Source organism: Drosophila bipectinata, chromosome 3R (genome assembly GCF_030179905.1).
Source record: "Drosophila bipectinata strain 14024-0381.07 chromosome 3R, DbipHiC1v2, whole genome shotgun sequence".
Classification (NCBI taxonomy): domain Eukaryota; kingdom Metazoa; phylum Arthropoda; class Insecta; order Diptera; family Drosophilidae; genus Drosophila; species Drosophila bipectinata.
In genome coordinates this window covers 23,056,480-23,081,406 of record NC_091739.1, presented here as the reverse complement: position 1 = coordinate 23,081,406, position 24,927 = coordinate 23,056,480, and the positions used below count along the sequence as shown (strand labels likewise).

The following is a 24,927-nucleotide window of genomic DNA, read 5'->3' as shown; positions in this document are numbered from 1 at the left end:
ATTTGGTTTTTGTTCCACGAAAGATGTTGTTTCTGCTGCTTCAGCAGCATCAGCAGCAACCCAGAGAGGGCAAAGAAACAAAAAGAATAGAATGGAATACGGACCAGGCCAGAACAAGCGATCTTAATTTACGTTAGCTCGTTAGCTTGAACTACCGTTAGGCGCTGGCTGCTCTTTTACTTTTTGGTCTCAAGTGCAGGCCTTGCACTGGGACACTCGGGCCTAGCCTGGTTCTGGTTGGTTTTTTGGCCAAAATGCCGATACCTTTTTTGGGCATTCAACAACGCCTCTACCGTGGCTCATTGTGTCTGGTCCTGTTGCGGTTGGAGGGCGCGTGAAAATGTCCATGTCTAGTATCTCAGGCCGGTAATCAACAGTTTGTGGTCAACAAATAACAAAGCCAAAAACAAAAAATACAAAAAAAACTAAAAAGACAAAAAATAGAAAGAAGTAATGCTATTGGTTTCGCATGCTTTATTGCCAATTGGAAAGTTGGCGAGCCAACTAAGAAAAAAGGCTAAAAGAACGCAAAGCCCCCAGAGAGTGCCAGAAAGCCATTGAGGCAAAGATTGGTGTTAGAATGTTTTACGGGCCATTGTCTAGGCTGGCCGTTATTGGCCAGAGTTCCAGAACCCCAGAGTCAGAGCCAGGCAGAGCTAGAGCCAAGATGCACTCCATGCAAAGTCATAAATATGGCAGCAAAAGCGCACTTAAGTAATAAATTGTGAACGGCAGGTTTAAGAAAATTGATTTAATAACTGCGCATCATTAAAATGTCTTAATTGCATTCTTCCGCGTTGCAGCCAGAACCAAAGTGCGGGCTAATCATCTAACCGATTCAGAGATGGACTTGACCATTCATCAAAGCATCTTTGAGAATCCATCAAATGCCGCCTGAATGCCAATGCCATAATTTGTTCTTATCCCAAGCCAGTTTCTTCCTCGTTTGATGCAGTCAACTTCAGGCAAGTCAATCAATTAGGCATTTCAACACATGTTGTTTACAGTTCTAATTCTAGAAGCGTTTCATTTAAATGCCATCGTGTCTGCGGCAGCTATAGTATTGTTTGTGGGAGCTGGCAGGTGGAGGAACGGAGGGAGGGACGTAGGGCTATGCGTGGCACGTTGGCAGTGTGAAATATTTTTAAACATGCCGCTCACTAACGATTTCCTGTTAAATTATGCGGCATTGACTTTAAACTAAATGGAAAACTTTGGGTTGCTCGATTTATGGGCCTTCTTCTAGTTTCGGGATGATCAGCCACAAAATACCCTAAAATGAAGTCTTAAATAGCCGCCAGTCACGCTTCATTTTGGGTAATTGAAGCACCTTAAGCCCCTAATGATTGTGTTTAAAACTAAGACCACTCATCAGGGCGATTCTAGTCTTTCTTGGCTTAATCGACCCCTTAACCCATAAATATTGCTTAGAAACTACGGAAGAAATGAAAAAGAAAGAAAACGACGGCCAATCAATAATTTCTCAGCTACTCAAAAGCTCATTAACTGACGCATTTTGACTGGAAATCACACTAATGGACCAGCTTGGAGAACAAAATTCCCAGAACACTTGGACAAATCTCCGACTCTGACTGTTTGCTGACCACTTTCGCTGACGGGGCTCCAAAGAGATGCGAGAGATGCGAAATTAAAAGTGTAAAGCATCTCTAATTTGGGCAGGGAAACCGGCGAAACGTGTCTCGAATGCAGTTGAAAAATCAATTAGCAGCGAGAACGGGTCTGGTCTGGTGCTCGGACCCGGGTTGAGTGATTAATGATGTGCCAGGTCGAATCATCTACTCGCGGGGGTGCCGAGGGCGACCAAACAAACATTGACAGCTTCCATCAAATGGAGTCGGTTCTGTTCTCAGCGGGCACAGTATTTTCTGTTTTGGCCAAATCAGCTTGGCTCATTTTGGCCCGAGTTTGCTTTGGCCAGAGCCAGTTTCCAGCTATCTGCTAGACAGATTTGATTTATTTGCCCGCCCACCCACGAGCAGCAGTTCAACAGCAGCCGCAGCCGCAGCCCTGGCCGTTCGAACTCCAAAGTTTATAAATGTTTTACGAGAGGCATAAATTTAAATTAGCAAACCAAAGTCTTTAAAATGATGTACACATAAAGCGATCAAAGCAGAAGCAACAATACCCTTTCGAAACTTTAGCACAAACTTTTTTAATAGGAATTAGTTTCAGGTTCTTGTGAAAATCAATTTCCAAAAACGATTTCAGCTTTAATGGCTTCTTAAAGATTTCTCTTATAATACAAGAAATAAACTTTAACAAATTATAATACCTTTGATAATGATCATGGACATTACTATAAATAATTTGGTGGCTCTATTAATTATTCCATCTTTCCTTAAGTATATTCGTTCATCATTAATTCCAATTAACCAAAAATCAACGATGGAAGATAATAAAGTTTCTCATAAATTCATTCTATGAATTTTTTATAGATGTTAACCGAGACTAATTTTTAGAGTTTGAGACTGTGGGCTTTAAAAATAATTGAATAATTTTTATTGATTTTTTTTTATTATGGTTGTACTTGGGATAATAAAAAGTCTAAGCCAAGAACAGTTAGGCATTCAGTGTGGTCATGGTTGAAGGTCCAGCTCGTAAAGCGTTAAGATTCCCACTGATCGTATAATTATTGGTAACTACCAGCGGGCCACGGTTATATAATTTATTTTTAAGCTTTATGCTGATAGTTTTTATTTTAAAACTGCTTAGGAATATTCGGTTGAGAAGAGCTTCTAAGTCGGGTGGAATGTATCTGGGGTTGACCCGTATTTCTGGTTACGCTCGTGCCGGGGAACGCTTAACCTTGACACCAACCAAGTTAAGTTGGCTAAAACCACCGGCAGCTCTTCCCTCTCACTCTCTCACACTCTCGCTGACCTCCTCCCCCTTGGTAAGGCCCCCTTCTGGGTCACCAATCCGTTGGAGTCAAAGTGCGGCCGTTCGTCTCGTCTTGCCGTTAGATTTCGAGTAATAAAAAGTTTTTTTTTTCGTTTCGCTCTCGGTCTTCTTTGCTTTTTTTTGCCATTTTGCGCAACTTTAGCTTTTTTTATTTGGCTTGCGATTCGCTCAGACAATTGCCCGGCATGACTCAAAACCCAAAAAAAAAATAATCATAAAGCTGGAAAAAAATACAAAAATAATCCAAACGAAATAAATTGCAAAATCTTTCGCAGAGCTAAAGCCCAGAGAAAAGTGCGGCATTTTTTTATGATTCTGTTTGTTTGCTTGCCTCCGATATCTTGGCCCGGCCGGCTCGGGTTGGCCTGGGCTGTTGGTGTAATTTTATAGTTAGCTGTGTCTTGTAGAACGTGATGCTATTTTCTTTCCGTTGCTATTCTCTTTTTTATTGCAAGTGCTCCGAGGAGGTGGGCCACTGAAAGAAATCATAAATTTGCAGAAGCCAAGAGTCTGAATATTTAATAAACTCGCTGGGAATCAAGGCAGGAGGTCGAACATAAAAATAATTTCCAATGAATCGCAATTACTTTCCCGAAAGCCCCGTCTCCCGTTCTTCCGGTGACTCTTTAAAAATGTATGTCAATTGGTCAATTTCCTCCCCCATGCGAGTCCGAGTGTGGGCCAATTAAATGTCATTTACCTTGTGGCGGTGTCCGACCGACCGACTGTCCCCTCAAACTGACTTTAGTTCCATTAGCCATTCGCCTGGGCCAAAGCCTATTTAAATATTTATAATACAAGCCGTCCCAGTCCATCCAAAACTCCTGATTCCCGGCCGCACGCTCATTTGGCTAAATTGCACCGGGGGCATTTTAATTAGGCAAATGGCCGATTTGCCTTCATAAATGCAGACATGCACAAAATTAGCGAAACTATATCGCAATGCCCGTCGGCGATTGACAGTTCAATCAACTCCGGGGCGCAAATTGCCAATGCATTGCAATAGAAAATCAAATATTACGTATCCCCCCCAAACATTGCCAACTTGCCGCCTGCCTGCCAGCCTGCCCGAGTTTGTTTGCTGGCTGACTGGGTGACTGGCTGGCTGGCTGACTGTCGGCCTGGCTTACTGCCACACCACTCTGCACAGCTACGACCCATTGTTGTGTCAGCGATAACCAAAAAAAGCAAACAAACATGATGACGACGGCGGCGACAGCGACTCCAACACCTTTGGAGTGGCAATTTGTTGGCGCTGCCATTGCATACTGGGGCGAGTAAGTGTGCTGCCGTCATGGCAGGTCGTCAATACCCTAACCTGAAGAAATTGGTCAAAGCTTAAAGTCGAAATTAAATTAAAAGCCCAAACCCCATATTACCAAGCTTAGTTCCTTATAAGCTATAATTTTAGTCAAGAAACCACCTTAGTATTAGGGTATTTCAATTTCGAAGTGGCACTAATGCTGGTCGGTCGCTACTTAAAACCCGTTGTGGTCTATGACTCAAGCAATCAATTGCCAGCAATGGCAACAGCCACAGCAACAACAATGGATCCATACTTGAGTGGAAAATCAGCCGTCGAGTATCTTAAGAATGACTTAACGGCCTGAAAAAGTTTTCCAGTAGCTGAAGCAGTTATGGCCGCAGAAAAAACGGAGGAAAGGCAACAATGAGAGCGGCTAATAGCTGGCAACTTTTGAATTGAGATTGCGATTGCGTGAATGCTTTCAGACGTGTTGCATTTCAGTTCCGGCCAACTTGAGCCCGAGCTGAGCTGAGCTGAGCAGAGCATGGGTACGATTTCACATCGTGCTTCAAATGTGTCAAATGCATCGATGGATATATCAGTAATTTGAATCGCTTGCAAAATTTCCATTCGCATTGCGCAAAAATGGCAACGGCAAAAATTGCACACAAACAATTATTTGGAAATTGCTATTGCAGTTGCTGTTGTCGTTGCCAAGCTGGCCATAAATTGTAACAACTGTCGTTTGCATATAAGTATCGAGTGTATCAAGCGAGACCCAGCACATGGATGCAGATGCAGATCCAAATGCAAATGAATCGAAACGAGAGCAAAGGACACTGTTGGGACTGTGGGGGACAAAATGCCAATTTTCATTGCGTTTATTGAGTGCCTGGCTGCATGATGATGAAATGAATAGACTTTAGCCGGTTAGGGGTCTTTTAATTCGAGTGGAATAACCTAAGCTATGAGGCTGAATAGAAGCTATGACTTAATCCCTTGGGCGGAATACTCAATTAATTATTCATTAAACATATCCTGTCATGTTTTCCATTAATTCTCAACTCTTTTCGATGTCGATTCCAGTCAGAAATCAAACATATCCAACCAGGCCCCATCTATACATTCTCTCTCTTTAATTAGACACCCGAAATAAATTGAATTAACAGCGTGACCATAGACTATGGACCGTGGAAAGAAGCGAGATACATAATTGCTACCACGGCCACAAAATGTTTAATTTGTTTATTTTTCGGTTTCGGCGGGGTTCGTACCGCAATTTATTAGCAGGCCGGGGAAACAAAGAAAAAAATTGATTGATCTACCACTGGGCAGGGTTCAATCAAAATGTGTAATGAACAAGCCGGAAAAAATAACTCAAAAAAAAAAAAAAACGTTAAACACACAAAATTCTCGATAAAGTTGGTAAGAGATTGGTTAAGAGGAGGGTGTGTATGAGTCTGGTTTGGTTTTCATTACACTGCCGAACGCTGCTGCTGTAGCGGGTTCTCATTTTAATGATACAATTTAAAATCAACGCAGACTCATGATTTTGCATATTTCGAGCATTAAACTTGCCCCGTCTGTGGCGGCAACGGCTGTTGTTGTTTCCTTTAGTTTTGTTTTTGGCTGTGCGGAGCATAATTCAGGCATGGTTACCGCAGTTTCCAGAGTTCTCAGTTCCCAGTACCCAGTTCTCGGTAACAACAATCAATGCCCCGACGCCCGCTGTGATTTGACCAAAAACTGACGGACTAGACTCTCTGGCCGGGATCTAGCTGCCAAAGCTATCAAATAAATAACCGCGGGACCCGCAGTGAAAGAATGGCATGCCAAGCATTGCCTCTAATGCCCATGCCGATGGGTGTGTCCTGACCGCCTCCCACTTTTTCTCCTTTTTTTTATTTTTGGTTTTCCACCGCCAGCTCCCTGAGAATGGGAAAGAAAAGAGGAAAAACCAGAGGAAAAACATTTTGCCTAAATGGCGGGGCATTACTTTTAATTAAAACCAACGCGAGCAGTCCGAAAAATTGAACTTGAACTCCATGACTGCCCGGCACTACTCGGTGTATCTAATTTGAGTCGGAGCCAGAATCGAGGCTGGAGCTGAAGCTGGAGCTAAGCTGACATTGCCTCGTTCCACAGTTCGTTGCACAGAGCGCTTCACAGTTTGACTTTAATCAGTTTGCCACAGCAACAAACGCAAGCCGGCTGACATTTGATGTTAATTTGCACTGAGCGAGACGTTGAGCATACGCAGCGTTGCCCGGAGGTGGGTCTGTCGGTCTGTTGGCTAATTACCTGAAACCGAACTTGTAACGAAACCAATTTACAAGCCATAAAGCACACACGACATCTCGTAATGTATACATTTTAATCGTGAACGCATTAATTAGCTTCATGTAAAACCGCGTTCGTAGGTGTAAATAAAAAAAAGAGTACAATTACAAAACAAAAATCCTAAAAAAAACCTGATAATAAAATAAACAAGTTTGAGAGCTATTCCAAATGCGTTTTAATAACCCCGTGTCTGGTTGGATTGGACTGGACGGGACGTGGATTCTTGCCGCACTGACTTCGCCAGCCCACGCCCGATTCCAGCAAGTAATTAGCATAAAGCACGTGCGCCGCCAACTGGGTCCCGCCTGCCTCATTGGCATGCTGGTGCCGTGAGCTGGGAGCTGGAGGTGGCCTGTTGGTGGCTACCTGTTGGTACCTACCTGGTTTGTATCACTCACCTCCACTCACAGGTGCGTACTGGTCACGCCCCCCAAAGAGCTTTTGGTCTGCTGGCCATCGCCCAGGGCATGTGGCCAGAAACGAACAAGACCGAGCCAAGCCACCGCGTTCAGCCGGACGACAGACGTTTGCACAATCCATTTCATTTCGTTCTGCTGCATTTCATTCGGAGTTCTCCGCCGTTTGATTTATGCCCAGCAGCCAATGCATAGGAATCCGAGCCAAAGAAAAGACACTTAGAGATAAAACCGATTTTGTGGATATCCTGTAAAGAAAATGTGTAAAACTAAAGGGTATATGGGTGAAAGGTTAAGGACTAATTGTCTCAGCCACAATACACTTGTGTTTGCTCCAATTGTGGTACCAATTTACCTTCCCCCACAACCTGGACGGAGCCAACTTAATTATAGGGTACGAATGCCGTGCCGTGCTGACATTTCTGGTGCAAATCTCGACACAAATAAAGTCAGCGGTGATGGCTAGCCAGAGCTGGAGAAGTGGGAGGCTGGGCCAGGAGGGAGAGCCGCGGAGATTACTGCATTTATTGTCTACCTGCAGATTTATGATCATGCAACGAGCGTGCCGCTTCCACGGCACCTACTCCCATTCCATTGTGGTCGGCCCAAGTTTCGGCCATTGTTACCAGAGTCGGAGTCGGAGCGGCTCTGTCCATTGCGGTCTGTCCATTTCACGCTTTGCCAAATTGCCAACTTGACCGGCACCGGCACCGGCACCAGATGAAAAACAGATAAAGTAATGAAAATGCGGGCAGGCGTCTGCGGTGCCAGAGTCTGTTCTCTGTGCACCAGAGCTCAGAGCTCGTATCTCGTATCTCGGCCAGTGCGCGAACATAAAATGTTATTTAAAGCGAAATTCGGGCACAATTTGTTGTTAATGAATGCAATGTAAGCCGCAATGCTCGGCTGGCTGGCCTGGACCGCTTGCCACAGATTTTTTCCGATTTATTTTCCTTTTTCGCTTTTTTTTTTTTTGCCTTGTTTCTTTTTGTAGATTTTCAGCTAGCGAGCAGGCGAGCAAATTGCGCCCACAAATGAGGTCAGGCAGCCGCACAATGTGCGCCCCGTTAGCTGCAGCCGCCTCACGTGCTGACTTGTGAAAGTAAATGCCCCAACAACCAGGCCCGGACGGGCTGCGGATCCACTATAGATGTCGGGCACCTCCCCCGTCAGTGGGCCAACCTGCATACGCCAGCAATTTCGTGTGAGCCAGCAACTAACCTTCACATAAATTATTCCCATCAACAGCTGCAGATACCCAACAACTGCAGCCGGGCAAGTCGGGCATCCAGGCAGCAGTTTAATGTTTAAGACATCGTGATAAGCTGCAGATATTTATCTGGCTAGCAAATTACATGAGGCAACGCCTCGGTGGGAGAAAGAGCGAAAAACAAGTGCCGGCACATGCAACATGTTGTTGCCACGAAATGAGGTGTCGAAACAGTTGTAAGCCAGTGCTCATACGCCCCGTGGTACGTGGGAAAGACTCCTCCGGCAAGTGCTCCGGCGACCTTGAAGTAGAAAACTGAATTTTTTCCGATTCTGGTATCATTGATTTATTGCCGTCCTAAGCTCCTTAGCATCTTACTTTAATTGGCTGACGAGAAATCAATTTCCATGTAGTATTCTGGGATTTGCCCACAAATATTTGCGTATTTATTGTAGGCAATCCATAAACCAAGCCCATATTTTGTCCAGGCCATAGGCCTGCCAAGAGCTCGTGTCTACGTGTACTGGCAATCATTTCGATAACACTTGAATACAAAATGAGGGTCATTAATTTTATAACAAACTATGTTGGCCCGGTTCGGTTCAGCCAGCTCGGTACACTTGAAAAATCCCCATACATACCTTGGCCCATACCCATGCCCATGCCCAGCTACCAACCCCATCTCCCATCTCGAGATGGAGGATTGCGGCTTATCCGCCTGCCAATGTCGCCTGTCCGACAGTCAGTCAATCATAACCCGTTTTGGCTGCCGTTGCCGTTGCCCTGCCACTACCGCTGCCTTGGCGAACAAATCAAAACTTGTTATCGTTCCAAAAAGATCTCTAGGACCAATAAAATATACGGCTACGGCTATGGCTTGAGCTCTGAGGCCAGTCCACCTCTGCCTTGTGCCGTTTTTTTGTATTCGTTCTGGAGTTGCCTCAAAAAAAAAGTACCGCGAAGAGTTGGCTGAAATTGTCAAGCTTTACGTGTTCGCCCATCAAAATGCTGCACGCCTCATCAGGGGAATGACAAAAAAAAAAAATAAAAGGAGAGATGTACAGGGGACACTGCCCGCTGATGGCAGCAGTTTAATTGCAGTGACTGTAATGTCATTTCCATTTGAACTTGGAGTCAGGGTGCCGATGCCGGTGCTGCTGTGGCATCTCTCCTTCTTTTTGGGTCATGTCAGGCTAATCAAAGACTAGCCGGGTCACGCCCACAGCCATTTATCAGCATCAGACACAGTCGCAGGCTCAGTAGGAGTCATCGGTGTCTTAGTCTCAGATGTTTCCTTTATTAAAAGTTACTTTTCCTTTACACAGAGAGAAAATTTTGATAAAATATGAAGGTAATGACTACATATTTTCATAAAACATGTTGTTCTTAATTAGATAATAAGAGGAACATGTAATAATTTAGATACTCTAGTTTCCTTATAAATGTTTCTTTTTTAATTTTCAAGTTTTGTTCTCTGTGCTTTTTGTTCCAGCATTTTTGTTTCGCTACGGCTAGGCCAAACGTGAGCTTATGGTTTATGGCGACTTAATAAGGCTATGACCAGCTATCAGCCTGTTGCCCCGGTCGGCCACGATTGCAGCCCTGTCGGCATCTCAGGCTAATGGCCAAACGGCCAAATGGCGAATGTGGCGAATAGGATGCCCGGCACATTAGGCACAGCAGTGGAGGTAGGGCTAGAATCTGCTAGGAAGTTATGGAAGCTGTAGAAGCTCAGCACAGGGATGCCGCATGATAAACAACCGAAGCGTTTTAAACGGCTTCATTAATCTTATTCAGCTCTGCGCTGCGCTTGTCTATTAAAGCCTTGTAATGCCTGCAAGACTTCGTCTCCTGGCCAATGCTCACTGCTTACTGCTTAGAGCTCCCTGCTTACTGCTGGCTGCTGATGATGAGCAGCTGTGGCAACCGCAATCAGCGAGCTGGGGCTGAAAATCTACTACCTGTCAGCTTCATGTCACTCCGGCATTTTATGAGCTGTTACTGGAGTCTGGAGCTTGGATTGGAGTTGGCTGCTTTGCTGACTGCAAATAGAAGTGGCATTGACATTGGCTGAGATAGAGGGCCTACTAGTGCCTGCCGACTGTGGGTAACTGTATTTGCCGGCTACTTGCCACTTTCTGGTTACTGTCGCTGTCACCAGACACCGATGGGTTTCCTGTAACTGTGGTTTTCTCCAGCTATCTGCTAGAACGAGTGCTAGGCAATAATTCAATGTTTCAGCAGGAGCAGTAATTGCAATTTGAGTTTATTTAAAGAGCTTATTTTTTAGTCAGTGTTTTAAGCTTGCAAGTATGCACTTATCGCATGACGGGACCTTGCAACAAATCTGACTTCCTGTGTCTTATTCAGCTCTCCTGTACCCATTTCTTCTTGGTTAAGCTTGTCACGTCCGTTGGGTGGACTGCAGATGGCCAATACTGAACTTATCGGACGATTTCCTCTCTGGCAATGGGCCTCATAATCATCTTCATCATGATCGTCATCCGGAACATGACAATTTTCCACGGGCTTATCATTTCATAATGAATTTGTTTTGTCAGCCAATAAATTATGGGCAACACGCCGCTGGTCTACCTACAAGCCATAGGCGAGCCCTATCCGCATCCCCAGTAAGACGAAGAGCAACTACATCATAATCATCTAGCCACATCATTGGCGGCGGCAGAAGACAGAAAAACGAACAAGAAATCGTTGTCCTCAGACTGTGGCGGCTGGGCTTTATCGTGAGACTCGTTGATTTAGTGGCCCGCAGTTTGTTTAGTTATTAGCTTTTGCCCTTTTCGGCCCAGAACAAATTGCATTTTGATTTATACGCCCGGAATGAGTTTATCTACACGCGACACAAGACAGGAAACGAGCGTCAATCTCACCGCCCACATCAAACGCCAAAGCCTCCTATAAGAGCACAGGATGGAGGCTGAAAAATTCTAGGGAAAATGCCAATCTGCCACATTTCTCTGTCCCCTGCCGTCGCCCTGGCCACATCAAAGGGTATTCAATTTTCAAATAGGTAATTAAGTAAAACGCATAAACCGCACTACACGATACCCGGCTCAGGCAGTCGATTATTTACACTCGAGCTCCGGCAACTGGCAACCGACAGCCGGCAGCAGCAAAAGCAGAAGTATTCAGATTTCAGTTTGTCAATCAATTTGCCTTCATTTGGCTTCGTTCGCTGGCTCGGCGTTTCCGTGTTCAAGTGCAGCACACGGCAAAGTGTATTAAAACAACCGCAAAACGAACGCTTACCTCAAACACATGGCCGACTGTCGGCTGTCGATTGGCCGAGGGGGCGGATGGGTGATGGCAACACGGAAGGGCCAAACAACTTGAGTGCCACAAACAACCGGCAGAGCACAGCATACAAATTGTAATTGAGTCGTAGCTGGTTGAGGTGGTTGAGGGGTTTTTCGGCTGGCGGGGATTTAAACCAGGAACCGAAATCCCCATGGCCCAGATCCGGGCTCATTATTTTCAGAGAGCGCTAAGGCCGGTGAACCGCAACAGGAGCTGCGGCAATGCGAAACCAAAAACCAAAACCAAACCAAAACCAAAACGAAACGAAATGAAACAAGAGCCAGTAGTAGTCAGTAAATATTTAGCCGACCCATAGCCATCCTTTGCCACTTGCTCCACTTTTCCCATTTGCCGCAATTAAATACATTAACGAGGGACATTTTTTAGTGCCTAAATGCCGCCGTCTGTTGACCCGATTCCCAAAAGACGCTTGTCGTTCAGCTTTTCGTGGCAACAACCGCTGGTCAGCAGACTTACCGGTATTGGTCATGTTTTCCCTTATTCACACTGCAGAAAATTTAAGTATTTCTTAATAGGGAAAGTAAGGGAATATTTTTCAGATATTAATGCGTTAGATATGCTAGAAAAGTGGTGGGGTTTCCCTACCAGTGTCGTTTGTCAATTTGTTGATTAAATTTATAAAACACAATGCCATAAAGGGATCGTTTTTATGATGGCTTCACTCCAACTGTCCGTGGCTCTTATCGCCAGTCATCAATCTGATGTGGTTAACTAGCCACCCTCTCCGATACAAGCACCTCCTTTCCTAGTATTTTGATGGCTGACATGCGCCCAATTAAAAAGTACCCCCCATACTAAGCCCCATTGCATTATTTCCCTGTGACTCATTATTCGAAAAAACTGCTTTAAAAAGTGGCCTTTAGTATAGACTCTATACCTTCATATGAATGCACACAAAACGCAGCAGCTGCCACTGACTGCAAGTCATTAATCAGAATCAGACCAATATCGAATTTCTTAGTAGTAATCTAATCTGATTGCCTAATTGCTTAAATTCTATAAACGAAACGTAACTCAATGTGCCTTTCAGTGTGTTAATTATGCAAATTGATTCAACATTTCTGACCCGTATTTAACTTTTGTGTGATTGGTTCACTGAACTCCCCCTTTCTCCTTCTCTATGTAGTATTTCTCAAAGACTCTTCAGAGAAGAAGAGAAATGGGTCAATCGAACGAAATGAAACGAAACCTGTTAGGCAACTCAGAATTTAAATAATTTTCTTATTAATGTGCAAATGAGCTTTGCCATTTGACACTTTTGATTTGGCCAAGAACAGATTTCATGTCCCCCTGGCCCATCATAAATGTGTGCTAATGGCTCGCTTTTTTCCCCCGACTTGAGGGTTTCAGCGTCGTTTGACATAAATTTTATGACTTGACCGACCGCCTGAGAAGACGATGATACGACACAGAGCCCTTTTGCTTTGGGCCATAAATACTGGGTATGCTGGGTATTAATGCAAGCCGATTCAATGCAAAATGAAGTGCCAGCTTCGTGGCCATAAAACCGCATTAAAAAGGGCCCTGAGACTGGTGTTTAAACATTAATTAAAGCCGAGCGACTAATTGGAGCCATAAGTTATGTGAAGTATACGCCTAGTTGTCAGATCTCACGAGTTGGAGAAGATAAAGGTAGCAGGTGGCGTTTAAAGACTGGGCTGAGTGGGTGGGCGGAAAAAGATACAGTCGCTCAAATAAGTAAATTGGATTTACCCCGGCCCCGACTTCGAGGGCCGACTTGGTGGATGCGGCAACTTTGCCTGATTGCCTCGTGGCCTGGGGACTCTCCTGGGCGCCACCTTCTCGGCTCCTACTCCGCCGGATACAGCTTCAGATCCAGCAATAGCTATAGCTTTGCCTTTGACTTTAGCTCTAGCTCCGTTTCAGTCTCCGTCTCCTCGAGCTGTTCTATTGCTGCTATTCCTGCTACTTTTACAGCTCAGCTGACAATGTTGCCAATGTTGAACGGTAATTTTACATAAAAGCACATAAAGTGCAATGTTTGATCGTAAAACTTTTTTACGACATTTTTCCTGTGCGCATATATAAAAATGCCTTTCAGCCCGGCCAACAGCCAACAGATGAACAGGAGGTAGGCCAAGACGACAGCTGACTCCTCTGTGGGTATTTTCCTTTATCTGTTGTGGCGCTTATATTATGTTCCCTCCACTCGTTTCCGCCTTACCCATCCCCCAACTTCCCATCCCGGCCAGAATTGTTTGCTCATATAAAATTTGTAACACGTGTGTCGCTAAAGGTGGCAGCTACGACCTGGGGCTGGAGGTCTTTTGGCCAAAGACTCTCCTTTTGCATTTCTATTTCGTTGCGTAGGAAAATTTATGTTGGCCTGCTTTATTGTTTGGCAGCAAGTGAAACACTTTGGAGAATTGCTGCTGCCAGTAAATCGAATGCCAAGGTGCGGGTCCCCACCCGGTGGAGGCCCTGGTTCGGGGGCGGAGTAATGCCGGCAATTTGCGAAGGAGGATGGCCTCATAACTGCAATTGCAGTTTCCGTTACCTTGAGCTGCAGCTTCCATCCAGAGTTTCATTCGGGTGCTGTGGCAGTCTTCAACATTTAAGCCCTCATAAAGTTAATGACATGCACAGAACACCATCCCCATGGCTAGGAGTGCATTGTGTCTCGGAGCTATGCAAATGCAACATCAGCTGTCCCATTTAGTTGCCCCTGCCACGCCCATCATGGGAGTCATTAAAAATAAAGTAATTTTCACGCATGTGCCAGACCGAATAGAAAATAAAATGCATTTTCCGCAACATGACGAATGGGTTGATTCTATTTTACAGTTTCGCAGACGGGCCCTTTCCCCGTTAAAGAAAAACAAGAAAGAATATTTTTCTTTTATATTTTTTTTATATTTTTTTTTATGAAAGAAAATGCACAAGTGCAAGGCTGGGAAGAGACTGGGTGGGGGCTGGTTGGAGGAGTACTGTTGCAAGAATGATGACGTTACCTTCGTCGCAACCACAGGCTGCCACCACACGAATCATGATAGCCGAAGGCAGTGAATACCCTGCAATCAGCAGGAGTTTGTCTGATTTCCTCTACGACTCTCCGAGTTGCATGAATGATTTGAATAAACAAGAAATTCTCTGAATACGAGCAATTGGAGTCGAGGTGTTGCAGGGTATGCAGAAACATGCTTCGGGCTTTTGGCTTGTGGCATTCGCAGAGTCACTGGCACGCCCCCTCATAGCCAGCCAGCCAGCCAGTCAAGTTGTCCTACAGACGAGATGCTATACTAGCAATTTTTACACTTTGAAAATTAATAATATTTATTAAACATGATTTTGTTGTCAACATTTAAGTCAGCAAGGAGCATTATAAGTTATTTAAGTATAAAATACTTCAGTAATTTAATACCTCTGACTATTTCAAGTGCATGCCTTTAGTTACAGTCTAAGCCAAGCCCGCATTTCCAAGTGCAACTGTGACTGCGGTGCACTTTAAGCGAATTTCATTTGTCTGCAGCGTCAAGCACTTGACAATCACTCACATGGCCATGCAGCTTCCTGCCACCCTGCCGCCCTGCTACACTGCCACTCCGACGTCCCCCGGCACCCTTTTGGTCCGATCAACTCTCGCCCGGCTCCCTTGGCGCTTGTCTGACTTTGAGTTCGCGTCGGGGTTGGGTCTCCTTCTGGCCCGAACCCGGTCTGGGCTGTGGGCTGTGGGTTGTTGTTTCTGCTGCTGGTTGGTGTTAACAAGTTCCCATGCAACCGCTTAAATATTAACGCACACACACCGACCGACTCATTGGAGGCAGCTGTCGTCAGCAACGTCATCGTCGGCGATGTCGGCAACTGTAAATAAATACTCATACAGCACACGGCGCAAAAATCTTGTGTGTCATTGCACTCGATGGTTGTCGTTCGCCAGCAAGGATCCAGCAAAAATGCCGGGGCTCCAAGCAAGGGGCCAGGTGCCGGGGGATATGTGACTTTACTCGGCACAAGACGACAGCAAACGAAATATTTGCCCGCAAACCGCTACAAATCATTAAAATCATCGAAATGCCAGCGAGGCATAATTAACTGCAACTCAATCAGTCCACAGAGTGAGGATCTGAAAAAGGGGTATGAGGGGCGGTGGTGCTGGTGGCACCTCTCAATGTCATTCCGGGGCACAAGCGTCAATGCAATTAGAGCCCGGCTGTCTCGGACAATCCAATGGGTTCCAGGCTCATTACGTGCCAAAAATAAGTGAGAAAGAAACTGGCTGGCTGGCTGGGGGGAAGTGGCTCTGATTGTGGGGGCCCCCGTCGAAAGTGGGCGCCAAGACACGCCGTCGACCGTGTTAATTGCTGCAAATGCCTCAAGGTATGCCTGGCCCCACGCCCATGCCACAATGCCACCATGCCACATTACTTGTGCCCACTACCACCCTCTGAACACATCTCGCGTATGGTGTATGTAATGTGTGGTGGCTGTAAAATTTATGCCCGCCTGCGAATTGCCAACTTTGCCTGCTTTGTGGCCACGTCCGTGACGATGGCTATACCTCCACAGAGCAAAATTTTAAATTCTTATCTAGAGATACTAGATGCCTCACCTAGAGAGTCTTCCATATTTGATAGCAGTGTACATCTATGGCCATGCATATTGCGGCAAAGGAATGAGCCGAGCTAGCAATTCTTGGAAATTAGTCAAAGAACGAGACGAGTAACTCGTGAACAAATATTAAGTAATTTTGCACACGCATATCTCAAGAGGAGCATCGAGTGCGTTCAAATGGGAATATTTTTCCAACTAATTCTTGTCGGGATTATGTCATTGGTGTGCATCTTGAGGATCTCTTCGCCAGAAGAACCCTTCCATACATAATAGTTCCGACAGTGCGGAATTTCCCCCAAGTCATGCCATGCTCGCACCTTCCATTAACTCTCAGTCATTTGCAGAGTACGAAAAATAAATGCCTTTGCCCTTGGCTTCAATTTTCCAGCTCATTTGAGAGTTATTTACATCTTAGTGCCTGTCCCGGCCCGCCCCCAAACCAATAAGCTCCATTTCATAGTCAAATCAGCCAACTAAATAAAAAAAACGACAGCCAACCGGGAGAAAATCACTGCCTGAAAGCATGGATGCCATACACCTTCGATATCCCTCTAATGCCCAAAAAAGCCGGCGCGCATTTAATCATCATTAAAGTCTGGGACTGGGACTGGTAGTGGTACTGGTTCAGGCCCGGGGATTCATGTTCATGTTCAGGGTCGTTGTCTGGGTTTGAGCAATCCTTCTGATTTCGGAGCTCCAGCTCCCACCTTTTGCCATTTGCACTTTTCGATGCTTTCACGTTTTTCATCATCATTACCAGCAGCTTCTACGCACACAGCCACAACGACAGCCAAAACGCAGCAACGGGAGCGGCAAGTAATAAATAATTTCGTTTAGCCAGGGCCAAGACCAGAGCCAGAGCCAGAGCCAGGCCAGAACCAGAACCAGACCAAAAACCTGCCAGACATAGCCAAAGTCCGCCCCCTCAACCTCCAAAGCAAATGTATGTGCTAAAAGTTTCTTTGCCTTTCGCTTGGTTTGGTGTTACTTCCGCAAACATAAAACGGGGGAGAGCCATAGGAGAACCAGGAGTGGAGGTTTCGGATCCATTGAAATATGACAAAATGCTGTTTGAGACATTTTCAGTTATTGATACTCCCGTCCGTCCGTTCATCAGCCAAGAAAAGCAGCCAACATGAATGCAAGTAGGGGGCCAGAAGGGCCATCCCAGAAGCGGGTATCGGGAGGTTTATGATGATGTGAGGAGCGAAGAATGGCAGACGACTGCACAAATATTATTAATATAGCATATCCAAAAAAAAAGCTCCGGAAAATACATGGAGCAAGTAGGGGAAAAAGTAGTAAAATCTCCCGGAAAATTGAAAGCAAAGTTGGGTCTGATAAATAGACGTAGCCGACGGGTAGGTTAGCTCTGCCAAATGCCACACGCACTTTATCACAAATCAAGCCAAGTTTTTCCACAGCCACCCCCATCAGCAGGGTGGCAGGATGGCAGGGTGGGGGGTTCTGGCCAAAAGTCACGCCTACCGCCCGCTGCTGCTGCTGCTGTGATAAATTTGATGGGAAAAGAAATTATGAGGGTGTCGCTAGCTCCAGCCTAGCTGGAGCTGCCTGAACTCGATCCTGATGTTGATGATGTCCTGTAAACACAGGCTCGGGCATAAAGATATGACGCTATAAATATGCCTGGGCGATAAATTTCCCCAGTGTCATGTGGCCTGGCCCGCTGGGAGGGAAATGCTGCTCAAAAATCGATCAATGGCATATTTATCATATGTGGTGGCTGAGTTTTTGGCACCCTCATCGCCTTGTGGTTGAGTTCGCTGAAGTTGTGACATTTGTTGGACATTTTTCAAAGATTTCATGGAGATGGGCAGCTAGCCTAGCTAGTAGTACTTGAATATTTTTAGAAGGAAAAACCTTAAAACCGAACATGGCAATTAATCAGTTTATGGCCAACCGAATTGCTTCCCATTTAAATGTACATAATTTCTAGGCGGGAGCTTAACGAGATGAGCATTAAATTTAAAGAAAATGTGGAAAATGCCGTCGTAAAAGTGCGGCACATAAATGTAAATTGTAATTTCCGCTGTGCGTCGTCGGGGCTTTGCTACTTGTGGGTGGCGCAAAGAAGCACTGGGTGGGCGGGTTGGTGGGTCGGCGGGCGTGTCTCTGGTGGGGCAAGTTGAATGAACTTGTTGTTGCATGCGTTTGGCTGCAATTAAAATAACCTACAGTGGGACCATTCCATCTCCAGTCCCCATCTCCATTCATAGTGGCTGTCATTCACATAAATATGCATTTTAATTGATGCAACTCGGCTCTGACTGATGCTGCTGCTGCTACTGCTGCTGCTCATGTTGCTGCTGCAAGTGGGGCTGATACGTTGACAGAGTGACCAAGTTAAAGACACATGTATGACAGATGTCAGTCAACTTGGCAGCCGACTTTCCATTAATTAGGCATAATATTTCATTAGTGTAATGAGCGCCACGCAATGAGAAATGTGCCAGCGTCTAATGAAAGCACGAAACGAGCACAAAACCCCCGAATGGAAGAGCTAGCAACCACTATCCTATCCACTATGCAAAACAACAGACTTGAGGTCTGGCCATGTGAAATGTGTGAAAAGCTACCATGTCTCTACTGCACTTGTTTTCCAGATGCAGCTGCTCTTTTGCTTTGACTGACTGCTGCTTTGGTGCCTTTCTGCATTTTGCCGCTTTTCATTATGCGAGTGCACATTAATTATTTTGTAGTTCCAGTGCAGCTAGAGCTAAATCCACAGCTAAGACTATAAAAGTGCGAGCGCTGCCTGCCGTGCTGCCTGCCCGCAGTTCTTCGCTTCTTCGCTCAGGTTGACTGTCGGCAAATGTTGTGTGAAGTTGCCGAGAGATATCAGAGTGTTTCCACTGTAGACATTTCCTCGGCTTAATTTGTTTGGGGCTCAAACTAATTTGACGGGATCAACAATTGAAATGTTAGTCCGACTTTTTTCCATTTCAAACAGGAACACGATCTTAAGGAGTTAGTCATTGCTTTAATGGGCGTCACATGCAGTTGTCCATCCTACTTAAGTATGCTTAAATTTCGGCTTCATATCAGCCGCATTTCTTCTTCTGGGGGGGGCCTTCCGCTGATTCAGGTTCAGGTCTCAATGCCCTCGACTATTTCGTCATGATGACTTAAAACTTGCCCATTAAAGATAGGAAACTTAAAGCCTGGCGCTTCTGCCGTGGCTGTTGGTGCTGTTCCTGCTGCCTCCCTACTTCCCTCCCCCTATTAGAGCTCTAATGACATAATCTGCTTTTAGGAAACACAAACACAGAGAGTCGCATAGAGGAGAACCTGGGGAGACGTGAAGCGCCCTTTAACTAATCCGCTTAAGTGACTTTTGTTGCTGTTGTTTTGGTTTCGGTGTTGCTGTTGGTGTTGCTTTGCGGTTTTTGTTGCTGCTGCTATTTGCGCCGTAGGTGATTCTTTTCTGCCTCTTCCACTTCATGCATATTAAACTTATCGCCGGCACACAACCGCAATTATAAAATTATAATGATAATGCCCAGCTAGGGAGCGGCAGTCGCTGACAGTTGGACTGTCATTGCGGCTCTTGCTGATGTAGCTGTTGCTGATGTTGATTTTGCTGTAGCAGTTGCCGCTGATCTGTGTTGCAGATAAAAGCCAAAGCCAAGAGAGTTATTAAAACCAGGCCTAGTCCCAACGAGACAACGGCATGAGTCAGTGGCTCTGCCTAAATGCCAGAGATAGTTGTATCTCTGGTTGAGTATATTTGCGGGAAAACCAGTTGCAAATGCAGTTGCATTCCAGCTAATTACCACGGACGATGATAGCTCTGAAGCACCTGTTAATTATCTGCCTATATTAATTGCCACTTTCTATCTTTCTTTTCCATTGCAGAAAATGTCAAGTCGGCGACTGGTATCCCGCGCGTCGTATACTTAATATCTTGTCTCCGGTGGAAACGCACGGCAAACAACATGAATTGCCTTTGTCGCCCGTCACGGATTATGTCCGTGCGCATTAATTTGCTGGATGAAACCGAGTTTATACACGAGATCAAGGTAAGAACACCCTCCCTGGGTAAACAACTCTTTCGCTTTCATTTCTCCACTCACATCCCACAACCCCTCATCATCATCATCATCATCATCATCATCACCTCCACATCGTCAACAACGTTTTGTGGTCTCAGTTGAATGACAAAAGTGTTGCATACTTTGCACGTGCCTGGGAGTTTTCGGAGCTGAAAAATGGTGGGAATCGGGCGGTTGGGGGGCGAGGACCCTCATCAATATTTAGTGCAGGGCCTTGTGACTTGGCAAACATGCAAAGTGTCATCATTCACACGTCCATAGCCACAGATGTTTGACGCTCCGGTCCTGCCATCTATCGCCCGCTCGCCCGACATCAGTCTTTCTACTCTGGGCCTGGCTTAAAACTGCTCACGTTTGCCAAATTAAATGGGTCGCCGGGCTGAGGAAGGAGTGAGATCCGGCGAGTCGACTCGTTGTCGCCCTTTGTCTCCGTCATCGCTGGGAAAAATTGTGCTGATTTTGCACGCCATCTCATAGTTGGCATCATTGTGCGGGCAAATCAAATAAATTGTTGTGATTTTTCTCAACTGCTGTCGTCGCATGTTTGGGTGGCATCGCGGCCTGGTTTCTGGTCTTTGATTTCAGCAAATAGCAAACCTTTGCGAATCTAGCCAATAAAATGCTCATGAAAATGAAACTCCACAGCTCCGCACAGGCATATTTTTATTTGTCTGGGACTTTTAATTGAAAAATATTTCCAGTGCTGGTATAGAAGGCATAAATCAGTCGAGACAATTTTATTAAAAAGCTTTAAATCAATTCGTTGACAACTAAAGAGGCAATCAAGAATGGGTATTTAACAGAGTATGTTTCATAGACCAAAATAGCAATGATTTAGTCTGTAAGAGATCTCTTATCCTTTCATTTTACCCAAGGTAATGGGTACTCCCATTTTGTTATGTTTTCCACTTATAGTTCCAGGCTAGGGCTAATGAATAATTCTGGGTAATCTGCTGATGCTGAGCCTAGATAAGGTCCAACTACAACATGATGCCCGATCATATTCAATGCAAATTCTTGTCATCTCAGATGCGATGCCTGTGCGGACTGGGACATAATTAGCAGCGACTTAAAGGGCCGCCAGTTAATTATGCAGATGCCGTAAAGTCGGGACCATAAATATATGTACACTGTACGTACAGTATGTAAGTCGTACATATATATATAGAGAGGGCGCAAGTGTGTGCGGTAATTGGACCAGTTGAGCGTGAATCGCCCACGGCAAATGAGTCGAGTGGAGTGCAGTTGGTGGCTGATTGATCGACCGACATGGCGTGGAGCCGGGGATCTTAGCCACGACGACGACAGACTAGTTTATCCATTCCATTCCGGGAACTGACTAATGACACTTGCATGCTCGTGGCGTGTGTTGCATGCGCAAAAATTGGAGCACGTAAAACGCTAATAATCACAGCTCATCAGCGGGAGATTTATAATAATTTTACAAGATCCCAACAGCTGTAAGCTGGTTGATGCCAAAACCAAAGCCAAATCGTATGCAAAACCGCCATCGGCTGGGCATAACTTGTGCATTAGGGGGTGTGGCAGCCATTTGACAATGGCCAACTGGGCGGACGTCAGCGACGGGCGACGGACGACGGACACCGGACAACCTGCCACTGCCTCGGGGGTCATTATTAATGAGTTTAAACTGGTAAAAACAAGCGAGCAAGTGGCAAGAGCTGAGAGTCCGGAGGGAGTCGGGAGTGGAGAGTCGGCTAGCAGAAGGGGCAACGACAACTTATCGCTTGTCATTATTGGCCGGGCAAGTCACCTAGACCCACTGCTCAGCCACATGATTGATAAAAGACTCGCCGACAAATTCCGAAAACCCAGAAAAAAGCCGCGACAAACAACGCTGAAAGCCAGCCATGAATGAAAACTCAAAGAGCCGCAGCGTCGATGACGACGAGCTGATATGCAAAAATGGCAGCGGCCGGAGGCCAGAGGAAGGAAAAAAATGCGTGTGGCCGCCAGCCTCAAAACGTAATTTTATTTACACGCCGAACGGGTGAGACATTGCGGGGGGAGTGCCATGTTTTCATTATTTTTATTTTTTGTTGCCTCAGCTGTCTGTCAACTTGCCACAAAGAGGAAAGGCACTACAAGAAAAAATGTGACCTGAGAAAATGTTTTAAAAAGTAATTATCCAAAGGAGTAGGTCAGTAAACTTCGATTATAAAACAGCTCTTAATATAGTATAAAATAAATAAAATTACATTATTTTTCTTAGTGCATATTGGCAGCTACTGCGTTGTTTCCGTTGTCGTTGCTGTGCCGTTTGCCGTGTTGATTTTGACGGCTGCCGTTGGCACTAAACACACGCACTTAAAGCAGCCAAACGGTTGCAGTCTGCCATTAATGTTAAATCGGGAGGAGTGCCCTTTTAAATGGGAGTGAGACCGGGCTCCGACCCAGGGAACACAGCCTGCGGTTGACTCGTTTTGAATTTCATCTGGCGCCAAGTTACTGTCACAGTTATATCCGCAACATCAGTCAATGTTGCAATGCCAGATCTCATCTTTCAACTGCAACCCGTCCTCCAGAAGTTATGCAATCGATATTTCATGGCCATGACAAGAGTTGCGCACAACGTTGCGTATGAACGATTTTTCGGAATGTGTAAACTTACGGATTATACTTACGGTTGATGAATGGAAAATAAACAAATTTGTAGACAACTGCACCTAAATTAAGCCGCAAAGTTATGAATGAAAGTGTGCTAGACGGTAATGTAGCTGAATCATAGCTACTAGACATTAATTCATAAATTTCGTACTTATGGGGAGACCACAAGTATGATTCATTGGCCGAACCACTATCAATGGTTTATTTATGGCAAATAAAATCATAACAATTAGTAGCATAATTTAATATGAATTTAACAAGTTTTTGTACGTATGTGTGAGTAATCTTACCCAACTAAGATAGAGTTAATTAGGCAAGGCCTATTGATCTTAAAAACCTTCTAAGGTCTTTAAAATAAATCAAGTTATTCCAGCATTCCCACAAAATCCTATTGTAAATTTTGACATACATTCCAAGGGATCTTAAAGTTCCCGAGACAAAAGTTTGAAAAATGAAGTTGAACCCGTCAGAGTCGAGACAAGACCTCTGGCGCGGCCCTGGAGACCAGCCACTTAAAAGCTGGCAAAACTGTGACAAATGATTTTGACGACTTCATGCCCCGACAAGACACCCCCCCCCTGTACAAAAATATACACATATATAGGTAGGTTAGCACTATATATAGACCAAATCTGTTAGCTTGTGTGCCATTTATCATGCTTACCATGCTAATGACATTTGGCCAGGGCGCAGTCAGCATGGAGCGTGGAACTCGGAGCTCAGAGCATGGAGGCCCAAAGTCAAATTCACGCCGCGGACTTGGCAACTTCAAGTGCTCCCGAGCAGAGCGGCACTTCTTGCTGTGGACTTGGCACTTGAGCTGGCCAAAATGGTATAAGCTTGTTATGGCTGGATAAGGTTATATAATTATTTCTTAACGGTTCCGAGTGGCGGAATGTGTGGGTTTTGTTTGTCCAGCGCTTGATTCTGTCAATACAGGGTGCGCTGCTGGTCCGCTAGTCTGCTCTGCTTTTGGCTCTGTGCTCAGTGCTCTGTGCTCCGCACATGGCCATTTGAGAATTTATGTAAATCATTCCCAACACACTTCACACTGGCCACAATGACAGGCCGAAATGGAAAATGGTAAGTTCGAGTGTTTCACGAGCAAACACTTCAGCCCCGGTCCGACTGTGACTGCGGCTGTGGTGCATTGGTATTCGAAATTGCCATATCGCCATATAGTCATATATAAGTATTACGTATCCGAGTGTATAGACGAAAAGTTGGCCATGCCCCCGAGCGACATTTAATTAGAGTCCCGCTTGAATGTTCACACGAAAAGTTGCCGCAGCTCGCGTCATTGCTGGCCGAAATAAACCTGCAGTTTATGGCCAACATAATTAACTTAAAAGCTTTTTTACAGTCCACCCGGTCTCCCCCGCCGGACACTCCGCCCTCCAGGCCGCCAAAAACAAACCGGACGGAGCCCGCGTTCAAATTGATAATGAAAATGAAAATAAGCAAAGCCCATGAAGCGTGTTTAATGGCTAAATAAATGCCGGCGTCTAGATTTCAGCACCCACACCTGTATCTATGTATTTGTGTGCGATGCTTAACGTTAACGTTCGCCGGGCCGTTATAGACGGTTATTCTGGCCATTTTCCAAGGCCAGGCCATTGATTTGACCCCTGGAATCGGAATGAAAATGGCATCATTTGCGAGGCAAATGTTTAAGAAGGAAAAAATATACTCTGGAACAATGGATTAAACTTTTAGTTTAGTGGGGTATGGCTCGTAACGAGATCCCAAACTCAGCATACTCTCGCTTTTAGCCATCTCAGAACGATGTAATTAATAAGGGCCAAAAGGTTAGACCCAAACGCCAGAATGTTTTACCTTTCTGCAAAACTCAGCTAAACCGTTTTCCGTTTCTGCCCCTTTTTTTCTGACATTTTTTTTTGTTGGCAGCTGGGGTAATTACTTTATCTGTTGCTGAAGTTGCGCTTCGGTTCCTAATAGGATTAACAAAGCGCCCCTTGAAAGGAACAGAATTTCGGCTCTGGCCGAGAGCTCTGGGTTTTCAGCTCGTTCGTTGCCTTTCGCAGCTGTCAGAACCATAACTCAGTGTCAAGTCGAGACTGGCTGGCTATATCTGAATATCTGAATATCTGCGTGGCCACAAAGCCCACACCACTGAGCCATCGAACCACCGCACCACAGACAAGACAAAAAGCAATTGTT

General features: G+C 45.3%; 1 protein-coding gene across 4 annotated transcripts in view; it reads left to right on the top strand.

Moving 5' to 3' along the window:
• The window catches only part of LOC108120281 (band 4.1-like protein 4), a 60,998-nt gene that overhangs the window by 6,305 nt on the left and 29,766 nt on the right, over nt 1-24,927 (top strand). For all 4 annotated transcript variants that reach the window (XM_043212326.2, XM_043212325.2, XM_070280671.1 and 1 more), the window contains exon 2: nt 19,922-20,085. In XM_043212326.2, the coding sequence (XP_043068261.1) occupies nt 20,002-20,085 (84 nt within the window). In that variant the 5' untranslated portion in view covers nt 19,922-20,001. The remainder of the gene's footprint in view (nt 1-19,921; nt 20,086-24,927) is intronic.